Source organism: Myotis brandtii, unplaced genomic scaffold (genome assembly GCF_000412655.1).
Source record: "Myotis brandtii unplaced genomic scaffold, ASM41265v1 scaffold199, whole genome shotgun sequence".
Taxonomy (NCBI): domain Eukaryota; kingdom Metazoa; phylum Chordata; class Mammalia; order Chiroptera; family Vespertilionidae; genus Myotis; species Myotis brandtii.
The window spans coordinates 2,387,217-2,412,785 of NW_005357414.1; the positions used below are offsets into that span (position 1 = coordinate 2,387,217).

Here is a 25,569-nt window from a genome sequence, read left to right on the forward strand (position 1 = left end):
TGTTTCGTTTCACTCTCCAAATTGCTACGGCAGTGTGGATGCTCAATCCATTCTTCACACACTGTAGCCAGGAGTTTTCTAAACTGCAAATCTGATCATGTCACAGATGTGCCAAAATTCATTCAATGGCTTCCCATGGTTTAGGATAAAGTTCAAATTCTTTTACATGGCTTATGAGCCTTGCATGGTCTGGGCCTTGCAAACCTCTTTCCATCTCTATGCTCCAGCAGTGCTGAACTCCTTCCAGTTGTTTATTTACACCAGGCCCTCTCTTACTTACAGATCTTCAGAAACACTGTGCACATTGCTTAGGATAGTCTTCCCTTCCCACTCTTATATATACTTATCTGATTCTGGCTAAATTCTATTCCTTCTTTAGGGCTCAGCATAAATACCACTTATTCAAGAGGGTTCCCATGATTCGTTATGCTGGGCTAAGTTCTCTTAATGATTCTTAGGGCTTTGAACTTTGTTGTAATACTATACTTTTTTTTGTATTATGTGTTTAATTAGCTGTCCTCTTTCCCTATTTAAACTATAAGCTCCGTGAAGGCAAGAAACAGGTTTGCTTCCCTCAGAACCTTTCTCAACCAGACAGGATAAATGTTTGCTGCATCAATAAATGGATGAAGTAACTTGCTGCTCCCTGCTGTAGATGACAGGGCTAATTATCTTATAATTAAAAAGCTCTTAGAGGTCATCTGGCTCAATTTCCATTTTATAGTTGGAGAAACTGAGGTTCAGAAAGGTGAGCTAAGTAGTGACCAAGCTGAGATTTTAAACTCAGGTCTCTTTATTTCCATATCTATGCTATTTTTGTACTTTACCACACTGACTATTGAAAGGTGATTTTATCACCATAGCAAGGCTCAGAGTTAGTATTGCTTCCAGCAGATAAAAAAACAAGCTAAGGTAATTTTTCTAGTTTTCTTGAGAGTTTAAGTATGGCATGTAGTGCTCTTACTTGGCTCTGGAGTAAGGATGGGGAAATGGGGGTGGTTTGTAAGTGTATTCATTACTGTCTACTCTCAATTATATAAGTATAGTGCAGATAAAGCTGCATTTTAGCCATTAACAACATACATGTAAGTGCTCTCTGAAAATACTATCTGATAATGATTGAATTTAATAATCCAGCTTTTACCACAGAGTTCTGTCCTCCTTTCCCTTTTTGTGCTTTTAAATTTGCACAGAGAGAGGTTGCCAGGAAGAAGCAGTTACACTCCATTTTCTCTGCTCCCAAATATTCCTCCTGCCCTCCCCCTCAAAAGCATACACCTGAAATCCCACAGGCATAAATATATTCTTTGTTTGAAGTATAATTTGATCTTTTCAGTTTTATTTGTAAATATCAGTCCACTTAGGTAAGGAGACATAAGGGCAAAATCACTATAGAGTGTGTATCAGAGACTTTCATGGGGGCAGGGGAGAGGGAAAAAAGACTGGGGATACCTAAAAGAGAAAGAGAAAAGATGAGTATATGATTGACGGTAAGGTGAGAATTCCCTGTTCTACCATTTTGATCAGGATTGGCTCAAAATAAGAATTTCCAGGGTGAGTTTCTCTTTCTGGGGTTTCACTAACAAACCAAAATAATCTCAGACCTTTCACTCTTCCTGCTTCATAGAAGCTTGTCCCCTGGACTCCCTTCCCAATACCCCAAGTTTAACAAGATGAAAAGTAGGCCACCACTTTCCCCCGCACCCTCAGTGAACATTACTTCAGCATCTCTATCTGGCCATCAACCTGTTGTTTACTACAACTTTCACCCCTTCTCAGAGCACATAGACCTTATCCTCAGCCCTATCACTTCCTTCCCCATTGTAGCCTTCCTATGTATCTGGTTTCCGTCCTGCTGCTGCCACCCGCACCCCTATTAAGGCCCCTTTCACCTCGACTCTGGCTCTTCCAGAAACAACTTCCTAGCTAGTCTCCTGGACTCCAGCCTCTCTGGTTCTTCAATCCAGCTTGTGCATTTTGCCAGATTCATCTTACTGTACACGGTTTTCATCAAATTCTTCTCCAACTCCTGTACCCCTACTGCGTTTTGTATTCATTCCAAATGCCTTCATTTGGCTCTCAGGGCCTCTCACCTTCTGCCCTCATTTTTCCACATACCCTTCCTCTCCCACTTCATCAACCCCATTTTTCACTTATCATTATTTCTTAACAGAGTCACTCATTTTAGCCAAGCTAATCTGCTTACCACCACCCTCATCCGCAATTTGCTCCTTTCTACCTCTTATTCTTTTGCATGTACTGTTCTTTTTCCCTGCAAAGCCTTTACCCTCTCAGCTCTAGGAAACTGCACCTCAACCTTCTTAACAAGTTTCTTTAAGATTTAACTTTTTCAGGAAGCTTTTCTGGATTAGGTTGATCAGTTCAGTTTTATATTTGTTTGCACTTTAAGAAATTGTCAATATTTAACCATTGTGACCTATAGAAACAGCAATTTCATACGATTTAATGTAAAAGACTCCTGCCAACTTTTGACTATTCTATTTATATTGTTAATGTGTATTTCTTCACATTTCTTCAGCATCTCTATCTGGCCATCAACCTGTTGTTTGCTACAACTTTCATGTATTGCTTAAGGGGTTCTCCCCCCAAAATTTCCAAGTATCTAACTGCTGTAACACTCTGAAAGCAGAAATAATATATTTTTTACCTTGATGGGGCCTGAAATGATGCAGAGCACATTATGGGTGGTCAAATTTGGCTTTTAATAGATTCATTTTCTTGTACTATATAGTGGGCCTCATCACTATCTCTCTTGTATTGCAGTTAGGGGTACACATGTCTGTCTTATCCACTGGTCTGTGAACTGTGCAAGGGCAAATGCAAGGCCTAATTTATCTTTGGCACCTTGCCTGTACCTAGCACTGTGTCTAATACATAGTAGATCCTCAATAAATATTTGCAGAACTGAGTTGAAGGATTTGCTGTACCTTTTTGCTATTCAAGGAACAGAGGAGGCCTGAGGATCCTCTAATCCTTTTAGAGAAGACCTGGAGAAACCAACCTATGAATCCCTGAGCTCCAGCACAATCAAATTACTAGACACATATAGATTTAAGCAAACAGAAAATCCATGGCAACCAGTCTGGAAATGCACTGCCTTTCCCTGGAAGCCTGCCAACTGCTACTGGCAGGCTCAAGAGAGCAAGAAAGCAAGAGCCATCCGTGTTTTCTACTTTGAGCTTCTCTGTCCATCCCCACACATGTGTTGTGTATGCCGGCATGTCCTGGGGTGGGGAAAGTAGTATACTTTCTCTGTGCATAATTCCTTAGGTTCATATATTCAGACCCTGGGAAGGCACTAGCATGCCAGTTTGTCTAATCTATATATACTAGAGGCCAGGTGCATGAAATTCGTGCACTGGGGGCGGGTGGTCCCTCAGTCCAGCCTGTGCCCTTTCACAGTCTGGGACCTCTCAGGGGATGTAGCAGTGCGCCAAGCAGCAGGTGGCCAGGGAGGAGCCCGAATCGGGGCTGGGTGTCGCACCACTCGCACTCATCCTGGCTCGCTGCACCTGCTGCCACAGTGCTGTAGTGCTGCCGCAGAGTCAGGAGAGGTTCCTGCAGTGGCAGCTGTGCTCACCACCCGTGAGCCCGGCTTCTGGCTGAGTGGCACTCCCCCTGTGGGAGCGCACTGACCACCAGGGGGCAGCTCCTGCATTGGGCGTCTGCCCCCTGGTGGTCAGTGCACATCATAAATCAGTCGTTCTGGTCATTCTACCGTAATTGTCCCTTAGGCTTTTATTATATAGATCAGGGGTGGGCAAACTTTTTGACTCGAGGGCCACAATGGGTTCTTAAACTGGACCGGAGGGCCGGAACAAAAGCATGGATGGAGTGTTTGTGTGAACTAATATAAATTCAAAGTAAACATCATTACATAAAAGGGTACGGTCTTTTTTTTTTTTAGTTTTATTCATTTCAAACGGGCTGGATCCAGCCTGCGGGCCGTAGTTTGCCCACGGCTGATATAGATAAAAGACTAATATGCAAAGTGTCCCCTCGGGAGTTTGACTGGGAGATTGGGAGTTTGATCACTCACTATGATGTGCGTTGATCACCAGCGGGCGATGCGGAACAAAGGAAGGCCCTGGCCAGCAGCTGGCAGCCAGCAGCCAGGGAAGGGAGGCCCCGGCCGGCAGCTGGAAGGCCCTGATTGGCCCTTATCATTAGCCAGGCCTAGGAATCCTACCTGTGCACGAATTTTGTGCACCAGGCCTCTAGTAACAATATAAAGCAGTCAATGAAATAGCACACTTGGAGCCCTAGAGGACATACTGTCAGTTAATCCACCCTGCATTCATTACACAATACTTTCTTTTTAGAATTGTTGTGAACAGCCCCTGAACTGCTGAGAGCCCCCAGGGGAAGCAAGTTAGGTTCTTTTGCAGTAGATCTCTATAGCTTTGCCATCATCATGCATGAAGTGATGGTCCAGGGAACCCCATTCTGCATGATGGACCTGCCTGCTGAAGGTAAGCAAGAGGTGAGAAAAGCACACCAGGGGCTCACCATGACCCAGATTATCAGGCCAACCCACAGACCAGGGCGAGGGACCCCACCTGTCAAAGGAACCCTGCTCACTCTGCAGACGCCCGTTGAGCCACGGCGCCACCCCAGGTGCGGCAGCTGGGGAGGGACTTTGGGAGGTTGGCTCCAGGGCATGTCCAGCCTGTCTAGCCCAGTTACCTTCTAATTAATTTCCTTTCAATGTACACGAATCCATACACTGGGTCACTAGTGGTAATGTAAGTTACTAACATTAAGGGAAGCTGAGTGAAGGCCATATAGGCAATTGTATTATTTTTCACAACTTTTCTGGAAGTCTAAATTTATTTCAAAATAAAGGAATTTAAAAATGCAAACAAAACGAAACAAAAATCCCCAAATAGTTAGTTATCCTTTGCCCTACTTAGAGTCCAATATCATTTGTCTACTCAAAGCTCCCCAACTGTTCCCCATCACTTGTTAAATGAAACACATGTTTCTCACATGACATACTAGTATAATGCTTTTCACAGTCTGGCCCCTAACCACTTCTCTAGGCTTATCTTCACTCCCCACACTCCACCTAAACCCCATGACTGGCAGTGCCCTGAAAGCCTTGTGGTCTCTCCCACCTCTGTGTATTCACACAGGCTGTTCATAATACCTGGAATGACCTCACCTTTTCCCCACTTTGCCTCATCAAAATTGTGTCACTTCCTCTTGGAAAGCTTTTCTGACCTTTTCAGTGTGAGTTAGGTGCCCCCCTTTTGTTTACCTGCATGTTTGTCTGCTAGAGCACTTATATTGTTGGTCATTTTTTATTTTCTTAATTGGACTGTGAGCTCCTCAAGGGCGTGAATCATGCTTGACCTAAGTAGAGAAGTGACCCATTCAATTTTATGGTGTTCTGAGAAAGGAACAAAGACTCCCTCTGCTAGAGAGTGGATGGGGCAGTTGTTTCCCAAGGAGTTGATTTACATGAACTCTATTGCACTGAGAGAGTAGGGTGAGAGTAGGGTGCTGTGATGGAGAAAACATTACTGGTATAAGCAAACCTGGGTTATAAGAGCAGAAGGTATGATGTCACAAGGAGCTAAGAAGTCAGAGGCAACAGCTGAAATTCTTTCATGGGGTAAGGGGACATTTATTATGGCCTGAAGCATCACTGTTGTGTGTTATAGCCAATGGGAAGAGCATACAGGTAGGGCAAGTAAGGTTTGGTTCATGATGAGGATGTTAGGGTTGGGGTTGTGTATAGCAGACTAAGGATAAGAAATGAGCTGAAGATATAGGGTTTGGATTTTATCTTGTGGGTTATAAGAATTCATGAATGGGTTTTAGGCAAGAAAGTGACATGGCCAAATTCATGTTTTAGGAATGGTTTGGAGAAGGCTAGGCTGGAAGCAGAGATCAATATGAGACTAGTGCAGGTTGATAGGGGGCAGTGAAGGCTAACCATTTTCTCCTACTTCTAGGGAGTTTTTTCCCTTTGTAAAAACATCAGTCGGACTGATATAGACCTCTGGTCACTAATGGCTGTTGTGTCTGAATTGAGAGTTTAAAACTCCCAGTTGAGGTTTGAGACATTTGCAAGAAGGACAATGTTATAGACTGAGATTACCTAGGATCAAATTTGAATTCTGTTCACTTATTATCCATGTGACTTTGAGTAAGTTACTCTCTGTGTGCCTCAGTTTTCCCTTTTGAGAAATGAAGAGTTCCTACTTCATCTGTCTGTAATGAGAAGCAAGTGAAACAATGCATGCAAAGTACTTACTCAGGCCATAGTCTGATAAATGTTCCTCCAAAATGGAGCTCAAGGACAAACAGCCAGGAGGATACCAATGAGGTTCTGAACTATCTACTGGATTTTTAAATCCCCTTTCTCTAGGAGCCTGTCAGGGCCCATAGCCTGGACCTGAGTTGGTCTTAGGCCTTATGGGGGTGAGGTGGTAATTGTGTCTTCTATGGGGATTAGAAAACTTAGATAATTTGTGGATGAGTGAAGGGAGTCAGATAATTGGAGTTATAGTTTTAAAATTGGCATCTGGTAAGCCTCATCTAAAACCTAGCAGAAGCAGAATAAAGCTGTGCCTAAATGATACAAGTAGTTCAATTGATTAATTTTTTACCCCATCCCCAACTGACCATTTGTTTACCTTCAATTGATGTAACATTTGCTCAGATACAATTTATATTCATGTCACCAAAGCAGAAAGCATGGAGATGGGCTTTCTGTGATTTCTGCTGACCAACAACTTTTTTTTTTGGCTGAAACTCACTTATTTTTTCTAAGTCTTGGTGCTTTTCCCATGATTTGTACACCTTTCTCTTCTTGCTTCTGGGTAGAAATCATAGACAGACTTAAGAAGCCTCCTCCTGTGTATAGACCAGTAGCTCCTCCTGAGCGTGCCCCTCCAGAATGTCTCCAGCTGATGAAGAAGTGCTGGGCTGAGGCTGCAGAACAACGACCAACTTTTGATTTAAATACATTTAATCAGGTAAGGACTCTGTGAATCTTAGCACTGCCAGCAGCCATTTTGAACCCAGCCTATCCCATATTCACTCCTTGGATTCTTGTCATATCGTGGAAGGAAACTCTAAAGAGAAAAAAAGGCACTTCTTTAGGCAAAGAAGCATGGAGGTGGCTACTTGGAGGCTTTTCATGCCCCAGCATCCCAGCACATCTTCAAAGAGCATGAGCATTGATTTTTGTGCCCTTCTGTATGTGAACCTCTGTTCCAGACAGTCCACAATCTGACCTAACCAACTTTTCAGTGGTGGAATTGAACCATCAAGCATTTTCGAGGCATTAGCATTAAGACTGTTTCAAGATGAGTATCATGGAATAGATGGAGACCTTCATACAGTCATGATTGCTTTGAAGATCACAGAGAATTATGATGACTATATTATTTAAGCAATGCGGGTTGTTTTGGAGGGCCAGGAAAAATATGGGTGTTTGAAAGGCTGTTCAAGATGGAAGAAAGTGCAAATGTGGAGTACAAAAGCAGAAGATTCCTTAGATTCCTAGGGAATGACTTGAGCAAGAGTAGCTGTAAAGTGATAAGCTCTCTCATTAAAATATGAAATTTCTAAAAAGGCTGATTCTTTATTTAATGTGGGGAACTAAAAGGGGGAAATGAGAAAAGGACAGAGAGAGTCCTATTAAGGGATCTTATGGTTCCTATGCTGGAGCCAGCAGTTTAGTGCTTTGTTGAAACTACAGGATACTGGAACTCAGGGTGCTCTCTATGAGTGCTGTGTTAGCTTTGGTGAAGAGGCTTTTGAGCCTGGCTGGAGTACAGCACTGAGATGCTTTCTGAGTGGCAGGTATCTGAGGCGGAAAAAGGAAAGTTGGATTGAAAGCCTGACAGGCCCTGCATATGAACTCATCCGTGTCCCCAGTTAACAATGCCTCATTAGCCTAGCTGGCTTTCTTGAAGACACTCAAACAGGTGTTTAATAGTATGTAAAAGACAAACAAAAAAAACCCCATGAAGGTCATATTACTAAAAATTTCCCATAAATCAAGAGAAAGAGCATTTGCCCTTGTGTTGATGCTAGATATTTTATTTCAGAAGACAGCAGAAAAGCTGATGATAGAAGGAGTTGTACATCATGGTACCTTCAAAGAAGACATTGCTGGAGCTGCCCTCATTGAAATGCTTCAGTGGGCGTTTAGACTGTCTGAAAGACAAGGGTAGCCTCCCAACTCCCTATAGCTAATAAAACTTAAATGGAAAGAGGACTGTGAGGCTCCCTGGATTAGGCAATAGGGGGAGCCCAAAGCATCTGATCTAGCTACTGAGATTATCAGCAGGACTTTGGTGGGCTGTAGATGTGGACCAGACTCAGAAGAAAACTACTAGTGTTGGCCTTGGCATACTGAGTATCGGATGTGTGGCCCAGCCATATAGGAGGGTTCATTGGGACAGATTCCTAGATGTCTGCCCAGCAAAACTTTTTGTTGTGAACACAGCCTTGTGCATGCTAAATACCACAGCAAGGAGGGAATACCTCATCATGATTCCAGTGTTATGCCAGGCTCCCCATTTCTGTAGATGGAAAGGGTCCTAGGAAGGCATATTGAAAATTTGTAGTATGCAGTCACTTCTAAAGGATCAGGGCATAGAGTGGGATAAGACTTGTTGAATTTCTACATTGCCCTGACTAACATGAAGGGCAGGTGATAGGGAACACCATTCTTCCTGGATTCTATGGAAAAAAATAGGGTTAGATCTTACCATGTAGATCTTGGGTCATATTTAAGAGGTCAAGAAACCTTCCACTGCCCAAGAATTGGCAATACAGCAGCACTGGAAGATAAGGATAATTTAGTAGGTTGATGATCCAGAAGGGTAAAACTTCTCTCTTTCCCCTTATACCACTCACATCTGGACTGGGCTCAAGAACAAATCCTGTTGCCTTAGAATTGGATACTATTCATGTGTTTGTATCTCAGAGCTGAAGGATCCTGCCCAGAACACTTTTGCTCAGACTTGAAAGAAACAGAATGGTCGGGGAACTACTACTCAAAGAAAATGAGCCCTGTGTATGGACCAGGGTATCAATGAGGGTGGGTGGTGACTTTTGCTACTTTTACCTGGGTTTACCTCCCTAACCTGGCATTTTAAAAGAAGGGGTTTTTTGATAAGGGGTCCTGTTCCATTATCACTGAGTTTGGGAAGTAATAATTCCCTGGCTCCTCCAGTTTTACTTCCAGTTTAAAACTTTCAATAAAGAGAAAAAGACCAATATCATTGATTCTATACTTTGGATGTTGGAACTATATTCTAGCAACTTGGAAGATCTGATCCAGGAATGGACTGAAGAGCTGGAAATTGAAAAACAGAAAAACTTCACACAGATGCTACCACCATATGTGTGAACCCCTGAGGATTGTGAATCCTTGTAACTATGTGTTCTATTAAAAATAGAAAAAAAACCCCATCAACTAACTTCTCTCTCTCTCTCTCTCTCTCTCTCTCTCTCTCTCTCTCTCCCTTTCTCCTGCACCCTCTCTACTCCCAGTAGATTTGAGTCACACCTTCAAATCAAAGAAGAATTGGAAATCAAGGGAGCAGAGCACACTTCCTCATTTTCCACTACCTGTGCATCATGCTGGTCATTTAAGTTTTGGTACCTTGTTTTTTCTGTCATTTCATGACTTTGCCTGTAGTTGATCAATTAAAAGGAAGCAGTTCTTTGAACTCCTAGAGGAAAGTAGTAGGGTTGTATTTCTGAGATTTTCATTCCTTAGTTGAAAGTCTTATCTGTTACTATAATTTCCAAAATTTATCAGGCACCTTATTCTGTTGTAACATGATCTTCTAGGAGGTAATTAGGTAAACTAGTCTCTTGCAAAGGCAACCACCTGAGAACATTCCCTAAGGGCATGAGGTGCTGAGGAAGAAGGATAGAAAGCCGAAAATACTCCACAAAGGCACAGACTAGGTTTGTCTATTCAGTGCTGTATTCCAGCGCCTAGCACAATACTTGGCACATTGTAAGCACTTGATATATATTTGTAGAATAAATGAAAGAATTACTGTTTTCATCTAGGTGATGTTTTCTTCCTCATCATTTACTTGACAGTGATTTTGGGAGAAATTGTGTTCTAGCACCTTGGTTGGCAAACTGCGGCTCGCGAGCCACATGTGGCTCTTTGGCCCCTTGAATGTGGCTCTTCCTAAGCCTTAGGAGTACCCTAATTAAGTTAATAACAATGTACCTACCTATATAGTTTAAGTTTAAAAAATTTGGCTCTCAAAAGAAATTTCAATCGTTGTACTGTTGATATTTGGCTCTGTTGACTAATGAGTTTGCCGACCACTGTTCTAGCCGATCTGTGTGTGACATAGTGGGAGGCATCTTTCCTCTGAGGAATAGCTGTGTCTGCTTTTCAGATCAGTTGCTGAATCCCTCAAAAAGGGCTGCACGGTTGAACCTGAGGGCTTTGACTTGATCACCTTGTACTTCAGTGACATTGTGTGCTTCACCACCATCTCAGCCATGAGTGAGCCCATTGAGGTGGTGGATCTTCTCAATGACCTGCACATACTCTTTGATGCCATCATTGGCAGTCATGATGTCTACAAAGTAAGTTAATTAGCACAGAAATATATTCCAGAGAGAAATGTTTGTTTATATAAGGCTCATCTATGTATATTTCAAAATAAAAGGATGCTATTTTATTAAATGTTGTTATTTAGGAATTAAAATAGTAAATTAAAAATTTTTTGCACTGATATCTCATTGAAAATGAAAGCCAGAGATTGCTGTTCACATTTCTTTTGAGCTGTTTTCTAGAACTGGGACTAAGAAGAGGTTGGGTCCAAAAGTGTTATTACTCTTCAGTGGCTGACTACCTACAGTGTAGGCAGTATCATGCTAGGCACTGAAGGGATATAGAAGTATTGGTGTTTTGCCTGTAGTTGGTAACTGCTACAGAGTTCATCTTGGTAAAGTTTGTGTAGAAATACATGCTGATAAAAGTTGGTTTCCCCTTTAGGTACAAGTTTTATACAGAAGAGAATTCTAGCATTACTCATGTTGAAGAGCTATTAAATCTGAGGCTCTTAGGGATTGCTACAGGGTAACCAAAAGCCCACCTATTGGTCTGAGGTCTGGGAAGTGGTTAATTGTGAGGTTGCAATCCCCTGTTCCCACCTTTCCCTACCCCTCCAGCCTTTCAGTTTCTACTCTTCCTATCAAAGTTTGCAGAAGATGAGTAGAGAATAGATGACTTCATAAACTCACTTTGGTGTGATGCTTCCTTACACTTGATTTTATTTGTTATCTTGTCTTTAGGCAGAAACTTGCTAAAATTTTCATAGCTGTGCATGGATGTTTGCACGTTCTCTGCAACATGGATACTTGTCTTATTGGTATAGAAAGATGCCACAGGCATCCCAAACTTTAGACAACTCCTCTATCCCAGGAACCAAGGCATTGCTGGAGAATGAGTAGCTCCATTCATTGGATCCTTCACAGGAGTCTGAAATGTTCCAACTCTTAAATCACACACAGGGTAGTGTGTTTATCTCATATTAGACAGGGCCCTTTCAGGTCAGGTAGAGAGCCTCAGGGCTAGGCAAAGCCATCTAAATAGGACTCACAAATAGACATCATACCTGCCAATTAGCAGGAGCTGCAAATTAATCAAGAAGCACACATAGAGATTATGAAGGAGGAAAAATCTATGGAATCAGACTACCTGTCTCAACTTGTTGAATTCAAGCAGCCTGAAGAGAAAAACAAATCACCAGAAGCTAATTCTGTTGAAAATAAAATAAACGGTGATTCAGCATGAGCAGTAACACAGTCACCAGTTTAATCAGTCCAGCTGATATTGTTCAGACAATTGTTGGTGATCTAAGGTATGAGGCTGTTAGATATTTTGGTACTTTATGGTTACAGTAGGGAGTTAGTTGGCTGTTTCCCAGGACAGAGCATGACTATGTGAATCCAAAATTGGAATCTGATTTTTAGTCCAGTTTATTAAAAATAAACAGTGCAAAGGAAAAATATTGAACCAGCAGTGATTCATCAAACCTGTTTGTGTTTTCTTTTCCCCGCCCCTGTAAAATTGGAATCACTTCCTCTTGCACTTGATAATCTGAAATGGAAATGAGAAGGCTACTGCAGAATTACGAAGTGCGTGATTTGTTTTCAATTTCAACTCTCCTGCTACTACCTCATCTCAACCAGACCCTTTTCCATACCTCCTCTTCCCTTTCTCTGTCCTTTTGCTGACTTATGCAACCCACAGTTTCCCACTGCAGTCCCACACCAAGGCTAGGCAGTGCCTATGCTCCCTGCCCTTCTAATCTTTTTATCCATATCCTTGGGAACTCCTGTGTGACTGACTCAAAGCTGAATGGTCAACCACCAGTCTCTGATAATGGCCAGCCAGTGAGTTTCCCTCTCCCATATAGCATTTGCACGGTACCCATTGCCTCCCTCTGTGCAGACAGGCATGCTTGGGCAGAGATCCTTTTCTCAAAGTCCACCAGGTAAGGGAGGCCCTGATTGGAAACATGCTGAGGTACAAAGTCTCATAAGTGCAAAAGATCATTTTTATTGGCTATGTAGAAAATCATGATGAAAGGCCTATGGCTGATTACTACTGATTACTTTCTCTGGAACTGAGTCCTAAGGCTCGTTTCAGGACTTATCAGTTTGGTGATGATGCCAATTATGATGAGGAGGAGATATCTTGCACTTATCATACATCAGGAAGATTTTAAGTGCTTTGATATGTATTAAGTTTTTAGTTCTTAGAAAACTCTATGAGGTAGATATTGTCATAATCCCTATTTTACAGATAAGGATACTGAAGCACAGAGAGGTTAAGTGACTTGCCCAAGGCCACACAGTTTATAAATGATAGATCTTGGATTCTAACCAAGATAGCATGACTTAACAGTTTCATGGTCTTAACCATTGCAGTCATAAGTATTGCTCTCTAGGAGAACATGGATTTAAACTGCATCCAAACTTGTACTAGCAGAGTCAGATTGGCAGATTTCACAGAAGTCCTTGCAGCTTACTTATCTTTTGGATTTACTTGAGAAGCTCCAACTTACTGGTCACCTAAAAAAGTGAGCACATTTCTGTGGGGAAGATGAGGAGCACAGATTTTCCTTTATTTACAAGTTTCCAGCTCTAACTGTCCCCTCCAAAGCAGTTGAGGCTTAATAGTACTGCCCCTTAAGTGGTAGCACTATGAGAAGAGGAAGTAGCTGGTGGTAAAAGACCCAGTTCTCATATCCAATGAGACTGCAAAACTAATTTTATCATATTAGCAAGGCAAAGCAAAAGGAATGAACTCTTCCACCTCCTTTGTTTCCCTTTTCCTATACTTGCATTAAGGCTGCCCTAGCTCATTTATCTGAAATTATCTAGGGAAATGTTTGATTGAGGAGTACCATGTGCACCTTTTCCTAGGGTGCTTCCCCATGGACACCCACAGACAGTCTCAGAAATCTGCCCTTTTCCTTTTCCCAGGAATTGTATGGAGCTTAATAGTGCTCTCAGGCCAGCCAGAAGCCTGCAAAGTTGTTGTACTTATTTCAGAATTTATTGGTGTGGGACCTGACATCAGTATTTTCTAATAAAGTTTCTTTTTTAAAAAATTTATTTCTTGTCTAAAGTTTTACATATGTCTCCTTTTTCCCCATCTAGTAAAGTTTCTTAAGTGATTCTAATGTGCAGCCAGGCCTGTGAACCACTGACAATCTCCCTTTCCTACTCACTTTACAAAAAGTACACCTGGTTCCCATCATACCACTTAAACTCTGTGAAACACACACACACACACACACACACACACACACACACACACACACACACCAGAAGTTATTTGCTTGCTAAATCTATTTTCCCCCATTTCCCAGGTAGAGACCATTGGTGATTGGTGATGCTTACATGGTAGCATCAGGCCTCCCAAAGAGGAATAGCAGTAGGCATGCAGCTGAGATTGCAAGCATGTCCCTCGATATCCTGAGCTCCGTGAGTATTTTCAAGATGCGGCACATGCCAGAGGTGCCAGTCTAGATTTAAATAGGCCTGCACTCAAGTAACAATGACCAGCTAAAACAAGAGAGGACAATCCCATGTGCCTCAAGGAAAAACTAGAAAAGGAGGGAGAGGATATATTTTCACTGATTACTGGCAGCTGGATTATCCAGCTGTTTAGTGCTGCATAATTCTTTTAAGCCCACTCAAATTTATTCTCTTCCCAGTGGTCAGCATCCTTGTTCAAGATACCAAACCCTTTCAGTCTACCTTTCTTGTTAAAACCAACATTTCAGTGTTTGACTATATGATACAAGATCGACATGTATATGTTGTATTTAGGATAATTCACTTAATTATTTAAAATCTCAACTCCTGAAGTATTTGTCTCCCACACTACTCCCCACTTGTTTGAATATATTCAGGATCTCCCCTTCATTGTATCCTTCTCATCTACTTTAACAAATTCACAGTTATCTTGACAGATATCTCACTTGATGTCACAGATATCTGGCCTAGTAGTCTTTCTTGCTCCCATCTCCACTTACCTCCTCTTTATCATTGCTTTGCTCTTTTAGGCTCCTTTTCTTCCCCCATTCTTTTCATCACTTTCCTATCATATTTCTTAAAAGAGTGATTGATACTCACTATGCCATTTCATCACTATCCACTCCCTCTTTAGCTCCTTTGTAATCTGGCTTCAGCCTTCAACACTATCCCCAGTTCTATTCTCTTATCTCTGTAGCATTCGATATTCTTAAAAATCCTCCCTAAAAATCTTCCCTCAATTGGCTTTTCTGACATGCTTCTCCCTTGCCAAATGATTCTTCTCCATTTCATTTCCCACCTCTCTTAGTAAGTCCTGCTCTCTAACTGTGGCTGCTTCCATATTTTCTGCAAAGCTCTGAGTTATGGTCTCCTTGTTCTCTGCCCATTCTAACTTCTAATTCATTCTCAATGCACTGCAGCCTGCCTTTCATTTTCTACCATTGTCTGATAGTCTCTTCTGTCTCTATCTTTCCCTTAGATCAGCGGTTCTCAACCTGTGGGTCACGACCATCGGAAAACACATATAGCATATCAGATATTTACAATACGATTCATAACAGTAGCAAAATTACAGTTATGAAGTAGCAACGAAAATAATTTTATGATTGGGGGTCACCACAACATGAGGAACTGTATTAAAGGGTCGTGGCATTAGGAAGGTTGAGAACCACTGCCTTAGATATTGATATTGCTCAGGGTTCTGTCCTTCATTCACTGTTTTCCATTCCTTATATATGCTTCTGGGTGATCTCATTCATGTCTATTATTTAACTGCCACTTGTATGCTGATGACTTCCAACTGCACAACTTCAGCACATGTCTTCTTCCTTAAGCTTTAGTCTTGTATACCAAATTTGAAAGAAGCTGACATTTCTACCCAAATGTTCTACACGGACCTCAGCCTCAACACATTCAAAACATAATTATTTTCTTCACACATGAACTTCCTCTTCTTTCTGTTTTTATTCTCTATTTCAGTTGGTGGTATCACCAATCATCTTGTTATTCCAGTTAGTCTTGGGAGTCATTATCCTCAACTCCTTCCTCACCCCGGCCTTCACCATTCAACAAACTATTAAGTCTTGAATATTTTACCTTTTAAATATTTCTTGAATATTTATCTCCTTGACTCTCACTACTCAAGGCTAGGTCACCAGCATCTCTTGCCTGGATCACTGCTATTGCATTTTTTTGGTTCCACTCTTACTTTTTTCTACCCATCCTTCTCATAGTCATCAGCATAATCTACATTTGTTTATCTGTCCTTCCATTAGACTATACACTCCTTGATGGTTGGAACCATATCTTACTCATTTTTGTATCCTGAATGCTTAGCACATTGTAGGTGTTCAGGATTTTTCTTTTAAAAAAAGCTCTCATCTCTCATTTGTACTTCAGTTTCACATTTCCAAACCCCCTTAGCACATCTTTTCTTGGATAATTCACCATTACTTTGAATTCAACATACCTAAAACTTCAAGTCATCTTTTCCCACAAACCAGCATAAGTTCATAAGCTCATGCCAGTTTCCTCATGGTTGTCAGTCAGACAGCCAACAAGTCTGTTGGTTCTCCTTTCACAATGTCTCTCTTTTATTAACTCTTTGCCCTCCCCCTCCTCCATCAGCACCTCCTTTCCAGTACTCACAACATTATAATTAGATTACTGCAACTGCCGTTTAACAGTTTTCCTCGGTTATACTTTCTCTACTTTCAATGCATTCTATATACTGAGGTGAGAAAAAAAAGAAAAGAAAAATCATTTTCATCCTATAATTCCTGCTCAAAGTTACCTAGTAGTTCAACATCCTATACAAACTAATATCCAACCTTGTCTACAGTTTCTCCCTAGCCACCCGAACTACACAGACTGTTTTCCCTATGAGCTTCCCAAAATTCCATGCTTCATCCCAACCACAAACCTTTGATTCATGTTCCTTTGTCCTACTTAAATCCTACCCACCCACCAAAATTCAGATCAAATTCTGCTTTCTCCACTGGACCCTTCTTAACAGAATCAGGTCCTAATAACTACCCCCCTCCCAAAACTAGTATAGCACTTCTGCCTGTAGCATTTATCTTGACTCAACCATTGTTCTGGGTTGTTAGTTAATTGCTTCCTGTTTGGTTGTCTCTTCTCTTCAATTAGACTATAATCTCATGGAGAACTGAGACTATGTGTTACATTTCTTTTTTATTCCCCTAGGTGCCTAGCTCAGGGCTCAGTGAATGCTTCTGAATGGTTGAGAAATGAATTAAGATGAGAAACATAGGTTTGTAATTATTATTTTTATTCTTAAAAATTAAAGTTTAGAAAGGAATTTTTGAAGCAGAAAGACTAATTACTTTTTCTAACTCAGGAAACAGCAAAAAGATAATGCTGAACAAATTTAATAGAAACACAGTGGAAATCAGAAAGGTAAAGGTGGAGAACTTCCTAGTTACTCCTAGAACTAGGTTTTCAGTATGGTGGTTGAAGTTTTTCAAGTAATGTTCACTCTATGAATACCTAACACAGCCATATTAAAATATAAGAACAAAAAACATTCTAAGGACAAATAGAAAATATTTGTGGATTATCTATATACACTGCTCTTCCATGCTCCTAATACAAATGATTAAAAGTCAACTCTACTTCTTTTTGGATTTTAAAACTGTCTTAGTAATAATTGTCTTGATAGACACAGTTTGAGACATATAGCCCTATGGCATTCCTACTTCCAATCCTAAGGCACAAGAGAGTGTCCCATTTTTTCCTTGCAACAAATATGTTTGGATCCTGAGTCCCTGCCCATTCTGTCTGGTTTGGGTTTGATGCTTATTTGTCCTGTTGACAGATATAAGCATCTTGGGTATAACTGTTGCTTGGAACAAAGGTATAAATCAGAAAGGTAGTCATGTCTGCATCATATAAACTTACTTCTCATAGGTCAAAGAATTCATTACTCATTATAAGACTTCCTTCAGATTCCCAGAGCTATTTGGTGGCAACTTTATTCTTTTATGAAGCATTGAATGCATACCTGTTGACTGTAATCCCAACTGCCTGCTCCTCTGTAGGGCCAGTTGTTGATGGAGTGAGGGGCCTCACCATGCCCAGATACTGATTATTTGGAGATACTGTGAACACAGCTTCTCGGATGGAATCAACAGGGTTACGTGAGTACCTATAGTAAGATGGATGGGATAGTAATCTCTTGCTTTTGAGAAAGTAATTCTTCCTCAAGAGAGGAGGAAAAGAGCAGGGTACTTGATTCTTTGAAGGAAAATAAAACACAATTGGAGAAGATTAAGAAGATTGAACACATTTTGCCTGGTCTGTAATGGCAAAACAGTAGGGGGTGATGTTGGATTGAACATGTAACTTTCTTGTTCTAGAAATGAAGCTGTAGCTAGGTGACACTGAAACAGCAGCAAGTATTTGATCAAAACAAGTAAAAAAAAATTCTTTGGGTAAAGGAAAAAATTTGCCAACCTGATGTGTTTAGGGGAATCATGTTGAAAAAAGAAATAACGAAGGAACTGACATTTTTAATTTTTCAACTAGTTTGTGGAGACATACCCAGAGCCAGCTGCTGTTTGCTGCTCTAGTCCTCTTTTTGAACTAGTTAGGACCCCAGGACTTCTGGCTTCATCAAATAGCTCCCTCGAATTTAGCTACCAATAATCCCCCAACCTAAGGAGTTTGGGATTCTGAAATAATTAAATCCAACTTGCCTGTATATAAAACCATTAGCTTCTATCAGAATATCCACTGTGTCCATGATACCACTCCTTCTTTAAGAAAACTGTACAAACCATTATGATATCTGTCTGTTGCCAGCAACTCTTTCTTGGTTATGTACTGCTACTACTAAGGCAGTGTCTGAATCACAATATGCCTTTACATATATCCTGGTTGAGCAGAGATTTGTTCATGCTAGTATAGGAAAATCATAGATTTTATATATAGTTTCTATGGTTTCTATATTTAAAAAACACTTAGGCTCTTAGCAGCCCTGGCTTTGGCAGTTACCAGGTAACACAGCTCTTCTTTAATTTCAGCAATATATGTAAACCATTCCCTGATGATATGGTGGCCTATATCACAGTGGGTGGTGTTCTGTCTGACCCCACTCCTCATCACTCATGTGCAGAAATAGGCTTGCACAATGGGTCCAGTCTTAGTCAATCTAGCCTATGCAGCCATGATTAAGGAGGCAGCATGGAATTTAGAAGCTGTTGTCAGAATAAATTTTCTGACATCTGGGAAAGTCTTCAAACTCTATAGACATGGCTGAGGCCATGGACATAGTCTTCCAAGAACTGCTATAAGCATATGACTTTGCTTCTGAAATGCATCTCAAGATGAAGTGAAATTGATCATGGAACGGCAATGCAGATTTGGCACAATTTACTGGGCTGATGTAAGCTTGTAGAAGACTAAAGTCCTATTCTGGTTTGTATCAAGGAAACTCCACACATTTCACATTGAATATATAGAGCTGAGAGCAGAAATTGAATTTTCAGATTTAGGCAGCATCTTGTTTAGTGATGAGCTAGGAAGAAGAAAATGGAATGAATCATATACAGCAGGTGTTTAACACTGACTATGCAAGGAAGGCATTAGGAGGGGTACAAAGAAGTATACACACGTGATCTTTGCACTAAAAGAGCTGATTAATATGCTTTTCTGGAAGCTAATAACTAACTGAAATATGGCATTAAACTCTATACCTGACTGAATGTCTGTAAAGAGGTACCTCTAACCTCATATTGGATATGAGACTGGGCATGTCACAGGTCTATTAAAAAATCAATGTCATCAATACTTCCTTTGTGCCCAGTTGTATCGATTGATTCTGGAATGGAAGTGACTAGTGACATAGCCCTGGAGGGATCCTCCTTGCCACACAAGTAGATGGTGGTCTCTTTCTTATGAGCTGTGTGTTCCTCACCAGTGGGATTACTCTAGTGAAAGGCTCCCTGAAAACCAGATGCCAGTGAAATGGCACACATAGGGCTGGCTAGATGATTATATGACTTTTAGAAATATTACATCCCTTTTGAACAAATTTTCTTGGGTGGCATGAGTTAGTGAGGAAGACACCAACAACAGTACTGACATGTCAAAAAAGGAAAGTAATTTAGAGTAAACATACCATAAATTTCTTCCAGTACTTTTCAGCCATGCCTTCCTACTTAGATTATACTAAGCTTGTAAAAGAATTACCTTCTCAAATGTGTGTGAGAATAAATCTTGGACTTTTATTTAAGACTCAACTTGAACAAGGTTTTACTTTATAGGACAACAGTTTTCAGAAAGGCCAAGGAATCTGCTTCAGTTAATAAATGAGTTTTCTTTACCAGGTAATTACTTAGTTTCCAACAAAATTTTTAGTTATAGTTCCCCATATAAAGCTCTTTCCCCAGGTTAGGATCCTTAGTTGAAAAATAATACATTCACATGTGTACACATACTCAAAGGTCAACTATAAATATGTAGTAGGCACAAAATGTTATGAGAGTCCTTGGGTCGCCTCTCATTGATTTTTAAAATTTTATGTGCAGAAATATTGAAAGATGGTTGTATGGATGTATATGGAAAAGTCACTCTTTTGTCTCTTAAGTAGGATATGTAAACCTTGGAAGTTCAACCTTGGCAGCAGCCTGTGAGAGACTCCTTAAGCCTCACTTCCTTCAGAGGAGATCACATATCAGCTGAGAGCACAGCAGTGTTTGCTGGTTTCTCCACCTCAACCCTCAAGTTAATTTAACACCTTTCTATTGCATGGTCTTTCATCTGAGATGGTATCTAGGAGCTAATAGGTGCTACAACCTTATTTGGGCCCGGTGAGGAACACCATAATTCCCCCCTCCCCCTATGAAATACTAATGCTCTCTCTCAGGGCCCAGCTTGTGTGGCTCAGTGGTTGAGGTTGACCCATGCACCAGGAGGTCACTGGTTTGATTCCTGGTCAAGGCACATGCACAGATTGCAGGCTTGATCCCAACGAGGGAGTGTGAAGGAGGCAGCTGATCAATGTTTCTCTCTCATTATTGACATTTCTATCTCTCTCTCACTCTCCCTCCCTTTCTAAAAATCAATAAAAACACATTAAAAAAGTATAAAGCTCTCTCTCAAGAGCTTTGTTTATGGTCTAGTTCATTTAGATGTGGTTGTATTTATTATATTAATATTTTCTCATTGATTTTACCTGAAAGGATCCAAAGTCATGCCTCTCTCTCTCTCTCTCTCTCTCTTAAATATATTTTATTGATTTTTTACAGAGAGGAAGGGAGAGAGATAGAGAGTCAGAAACATCGATGAGAGAGAAACACCGATAAACCGCCTCCTGCACACCCCCCACTGGGGATGTGCCCGCAACCAAGGTACATGCCCTTGACCGGAATCGAACCTGGGACCTTTCAGTGTGCAGGCCGACGCTCTATCCACTGAGCCAAACCAGCTCTCTCTCTCTCTTTCTCTTTTTTTTTTTTTTTACAGTTTATCATATTCATGTCATTCATAGCACTAAGACAATTCTTCAAACTCTGAGTGAGGGCTATGAAGTGGAGCATTGAGGAAGGTATAATGTCCTTTTGTTTTGTAAGTCAAACCCTTGGACACACCTGCTTCTGGAGAGGTCATGGTCTGATGAAAAAGTTTACCTGGCTGTCTAAGACTCAGAGCTATAATTTTGGCAGAATTTTCAGCCCCATTTGATGTTCCCCAAATATTGCTGCCTTTTGCCTCAGTTTTCTTTTCTTTTAAATACTAGTGGCCCAGCACACAGATCCATGCACATTGAAAGGAAATTAATTAAAAGAAATATTTTAATATTGTTATTTGCCCTTTCTCTATAATAGAAGTGTCAACCAAATTCACAATCTACAACGACAGATCGAAACACACACGTGCGATTGGTGCCAGTGAGAACTTTATATGTATTGCGCATGTGCAAGTCAACTTAGCTATATATATGTATGTGTGTGTGTGTATATATATACATACATACACACACACACACACACACACACACACACACACACACACTAAAGGCCCAATGCATGAAATTCGTGCATGGAGGGGGGATTCCCTCAGCCCAGCCTGCACCCTCTCCAATTGGGGACCTCTTGGGGGATCGGGCCTAAACCAGCAGTTGGACATCCCTCTCACAATCTAGGACCGCTGGTTCCTAACTGCCTCTGCCTGCCTGCCTGATTGCCCCTAACTGCCCTCCCCTACTGGCCTGATCTCAACCACAACTGCCCGCCCCTGCCAGCCTGATCTCTCCCCCAACTGCCCTCCCCTGCAGGCCTGATCTCACCCCCAACTTCCCTCCTCTGCTGGCCAATTTGGTTCTGATTGGTTGGTTTCTATGCCAGTCAGTGTCAAAAGCTCCGCCTCCTAAGCAGCCATTGGTTCCCCACAGCACCCAGATTTGGTTCTGTTTGGTCAGTTTCTATGCCAGTCAGTGTCAGAAGCTCCGCCTGCTAGGCAGTCATTGGCTTCCCAAAGCACCCACATTTGGTTCTGATTGGTTGGTGCCTTTGCCAGTCAGCGTCTCTGGGCCTATCAACAGGGCCTGATCAGAAAGGCGGGGCTGATCAGCAGCCCCAGTGGAGGCCTGGAGAGAAATGGAGGCACAGCTGCTGGCCAGACTGGGAGAGAAAGAGAGAAGTAAGTGCTGATCAAAAGCTGCCACAGAGGCAACAAATCAGTCCCTACTTCTCTCTTCAGGCCTCTTTCTGGCCCTGATTTTCAGCCCCCTCAGCAGTCAGTGCTGGGGCACCATGCCTGCAGCGGAAGCAGTCAGCGCTGATGGCAGGACTGACTTCCGGTTGGTCAAGCCTCTGGTCGTGACAGACCTAGGGTTTTTATATATTAGGATTACACATCCATATGAATGGATTATTCAGGCTTTGGGGGCAAAAAGTGACTTTAATTTTTTATTTTTTTGAACCATCAAGATGACATACCGGCAAACAATAATTTCAAAGTCATAAATATTATGAATGTACTCATAATGATAAATGCCATTTATGTACAGGTGTTTTTTTAATGTTCAGGATCTGAGCTCAGAGATGATTTTATAAAGCCTTTTGGAAACATGCAAATATACCACCAACAAAAAACTCTGATCTACATCTGACATATTTATCAACAGCTGAAACGCTCTTTTATCTGACAGAGTAGCCGGGCCTGACAGAGCCATGAGAAGCCTTGCTCAGGAGTTTACAAATTCCACGCTGAAGAAACTCCAAGGAGGCTAGTTGCTAGGGAGAGGAAACTGGGCGTTGCTACATGATGTCATTACCCAGTGCCCACAGCGACCATTTCTGGGCTGGGCTGGGTTGCGGGCCAAATTTTGCATCATGGTGTCTCACCAGTGTTGGCTGTGATTTGGTGGGCTGTCGCTCTGGGGTGGTGGTGGGGCCTGTGTCCCACTTGGGGCAAGCTGAGTGTTGCTTTGTGGGCACCATGTCCGCAGTGCCATTGCTTTGTAAATGGCCAATGTGTGTTATGGCAGCTCCTGCATTGAATGTCTGCCCCCTGGTGGTCAGTGCATGTCATAGCAACTGGTCGGATGGTCAGACACTTAGCATTTTAGCTTTTTATATATATAGAAGGCTACAGTGAGTAAGATTGTTAAAACCCATAGATTTTTTCACACTATGAGTTGCATCTTTCTTAAATTATTGCCCAGAATCTGGCTTTCCTATGAGGTGCACTATTGTTTACATTTTAAAAATTGATTTTACTAGAGGCCCGGTGCATGAAAATTCATGCACTCAGGGGGATCCCTCAGCCTGGCCTACACCCTCTTATGGTCCGGGAGCCTTCAAGGGATGTACCACTGACCGGGAGCGGACCTAAGCCACAGTCTGCCCTCCCTCTGCAGGGAGGCCACGGGGAGGGCCAATCAGGGAATGGCGCCAGCCAGTGAATGGCCAGCCCCACCCCCCTGATTGCCTCTGCACCACCACTGTTCACCATCGCCACCCCCCCCATTGCTGTACCCTCCCTCTGCCTGCTGGCATGTGCCTTTGCTGGCTTGGCACCGCCTGCTCACTGGCCCCGTCTCCTGCTGACCAGTCATTCCACTGTTCAATCAATTTGCATATTATTCGTTTACTATATAGGATTTTATTTTATTCTTTTTCATTATTTTAAATTTTATTGAGGTGACATTAGTCTACATGAACATATAGGTTATATGTGTGGATTACTAATTTACAAAATCTGTATATAGGACCATGTGCTCACCACCCAAAGTCAAATCTTCTCCTGTCACCTCATATTAGGACCCCTTTCTTCTCCCACCCCCCTCCCTCTGGCAACCACCACACTGCTGTTTGTGTACATAAGTTTCTGTTTTAAATTCCACATATGAGTCAACTCACATAGTTTTTAGCTTTCTCTGTTTGACTTATTTCACTTCGCATAATGTTCTCAAGGTCCATCCATGTTGTTGTAAATGATGCTATTTAATCATTTCTTATGGCCGTGTAGTACTCCATTGTGTATATATACCATATCTTTTTTGATCTGATCCTCTATCCTATGCACTTTGGCTGTTTCCAACTCTTGGCCACTGTGAATAATGCTGCAATGAACATAGGGGTGCATATATCTTTGCGTATAAATGATTTCGAGTTTTTCAGGTATATACCCAGGAGTAGGATTGTTGGGTCATATGGTAGCTCTATTTTTAATTTTTTGAGGAATCGCCAGACTGCTTTCCATAGTGGTTGTACCAGTCTATATTCCCACCAGCAGTGAATGAGGGTTCCCTTTTTTCCACAACCTCTCCAATAATTGTTGTTGCTTGTCTTGTTGATAAAGGCCACTCTAACTGGTGTAAGGTGATATCTCATTGTAGCTTTAATTTGCATTTCCCTGATTGCCAGTGAGGTTGAACATCTTTTCATATATCTACTGGCTGTTTGTATGTCTTCTTGGGAGAGGTGTATTTTCAGGCCCTCTGCCCATGTTTTGATTGGAATGTTTATTTGTTTGGTGTTGAATTTTATGAGTTCTTTATATATTTGGGAAATTAAACCTTTGTCAGAGCTACTGTTTACAAATATCATCACCCATCTGGTTGGCTGTCTGTTTGTTTTGTTGTCCGTTTCTTTTGCTGTGCAGAAGCTCTTCAGTTTGATATAGTCCCATTCATTTATTTTTGCCTTTACCTCCCTTGCCTTTGGGGTCAACTCCATAAAATGTTCTTTGCCACCCCAGTCCATAAGTTTGGTACCTATATTTTTTTCTATGTGACCTATAGTTTCGGGTCTTATGTCTAAGTCTTTGATCCATTTTGAATTAATTTCTGTACATGGGGACAAATTGCAATCCAGTTTCATTCATTTGCATGTGGCTTTCCAGTATTCCCAGCACCATTTATTGAAGAGATTATCTTTACTCCAATGTACATTTCTGGCCCTTTTGTCAAAAATTATCTGTCCATATATGTTTGGTTTTATAGATGGGCTCTCTATTCTTTCATTCATCTGTGTGTCTGTTTATCTGCCAATACCATGCTGTTTTGATTATCATAGCTTTGCCGTATATTTTGAAGTCAGGTAGCATGATACCTCTAGCCTTGTTCTTTTCTTTTTCTTTTTTTTTTTTTTTCAGGATTGCTTTTGCTATTCTGGGTCTTTTGTGCTTCCATACAAATCTGATGATTTCTTGTTCTATTTTTTTAAATAAATCTTTATTGTTCAGATTATTACAGTTGTTACTCTTTTTCCCACCCATAGCTCCCCTCCACCCAGTTCCCACCCCACCTTCTGCCCTTACGCCCCCACTGTCCTCATCCATATGTGTACGATTTTTGTCCAGTCACTTCCCACACCCCTTTCCCCCCGGAGAATTGTCAGTCCACTCCCTTTCCATGCCCCTGGTTCTATTATATTCACCAGTTTACTCTGTTCATCAGATTTTTTTATTCACTTGATTTTTAGATTCACTTGTTGATAGATATGTATTTGTTGTTCATAATTT

The 25,569-nt window shown here is 41.4% G+C and overlaps 1 protein-coding gene across 1 annotated transcript in view; it reads left to right on the forward strand.

The window, feature by feature from the left end:
* The window catches only part of GUCY2F (guanylate cyclase 2F, retinal), a 117,611-nt gene that overhangs the window by 66,255 nt on the left and 25,787 nt on the right, over window positions 1–25,569 (forward strand). Inside the window, 7 exon segments of the mRNA XM_014538846.1 lie at window positions 4,344–4,493; window positions 6,856–7,007; window positions 9,233–9,393; window positions 10,416–10,608; window positions 13,912–14,089; window positions 17,637–17,735; window positions 21,064–21,128. Coding sequence (XP_014394332.1) covers window positions 4,344–4,493; window positions 6,856–7,007; window positions 9,233–9,393; window positions 10,416–10,608; window positions 13,912–14,089; window positions 17,637–17,735; window positions 21,064–21,128 — 998 coding nt within the window.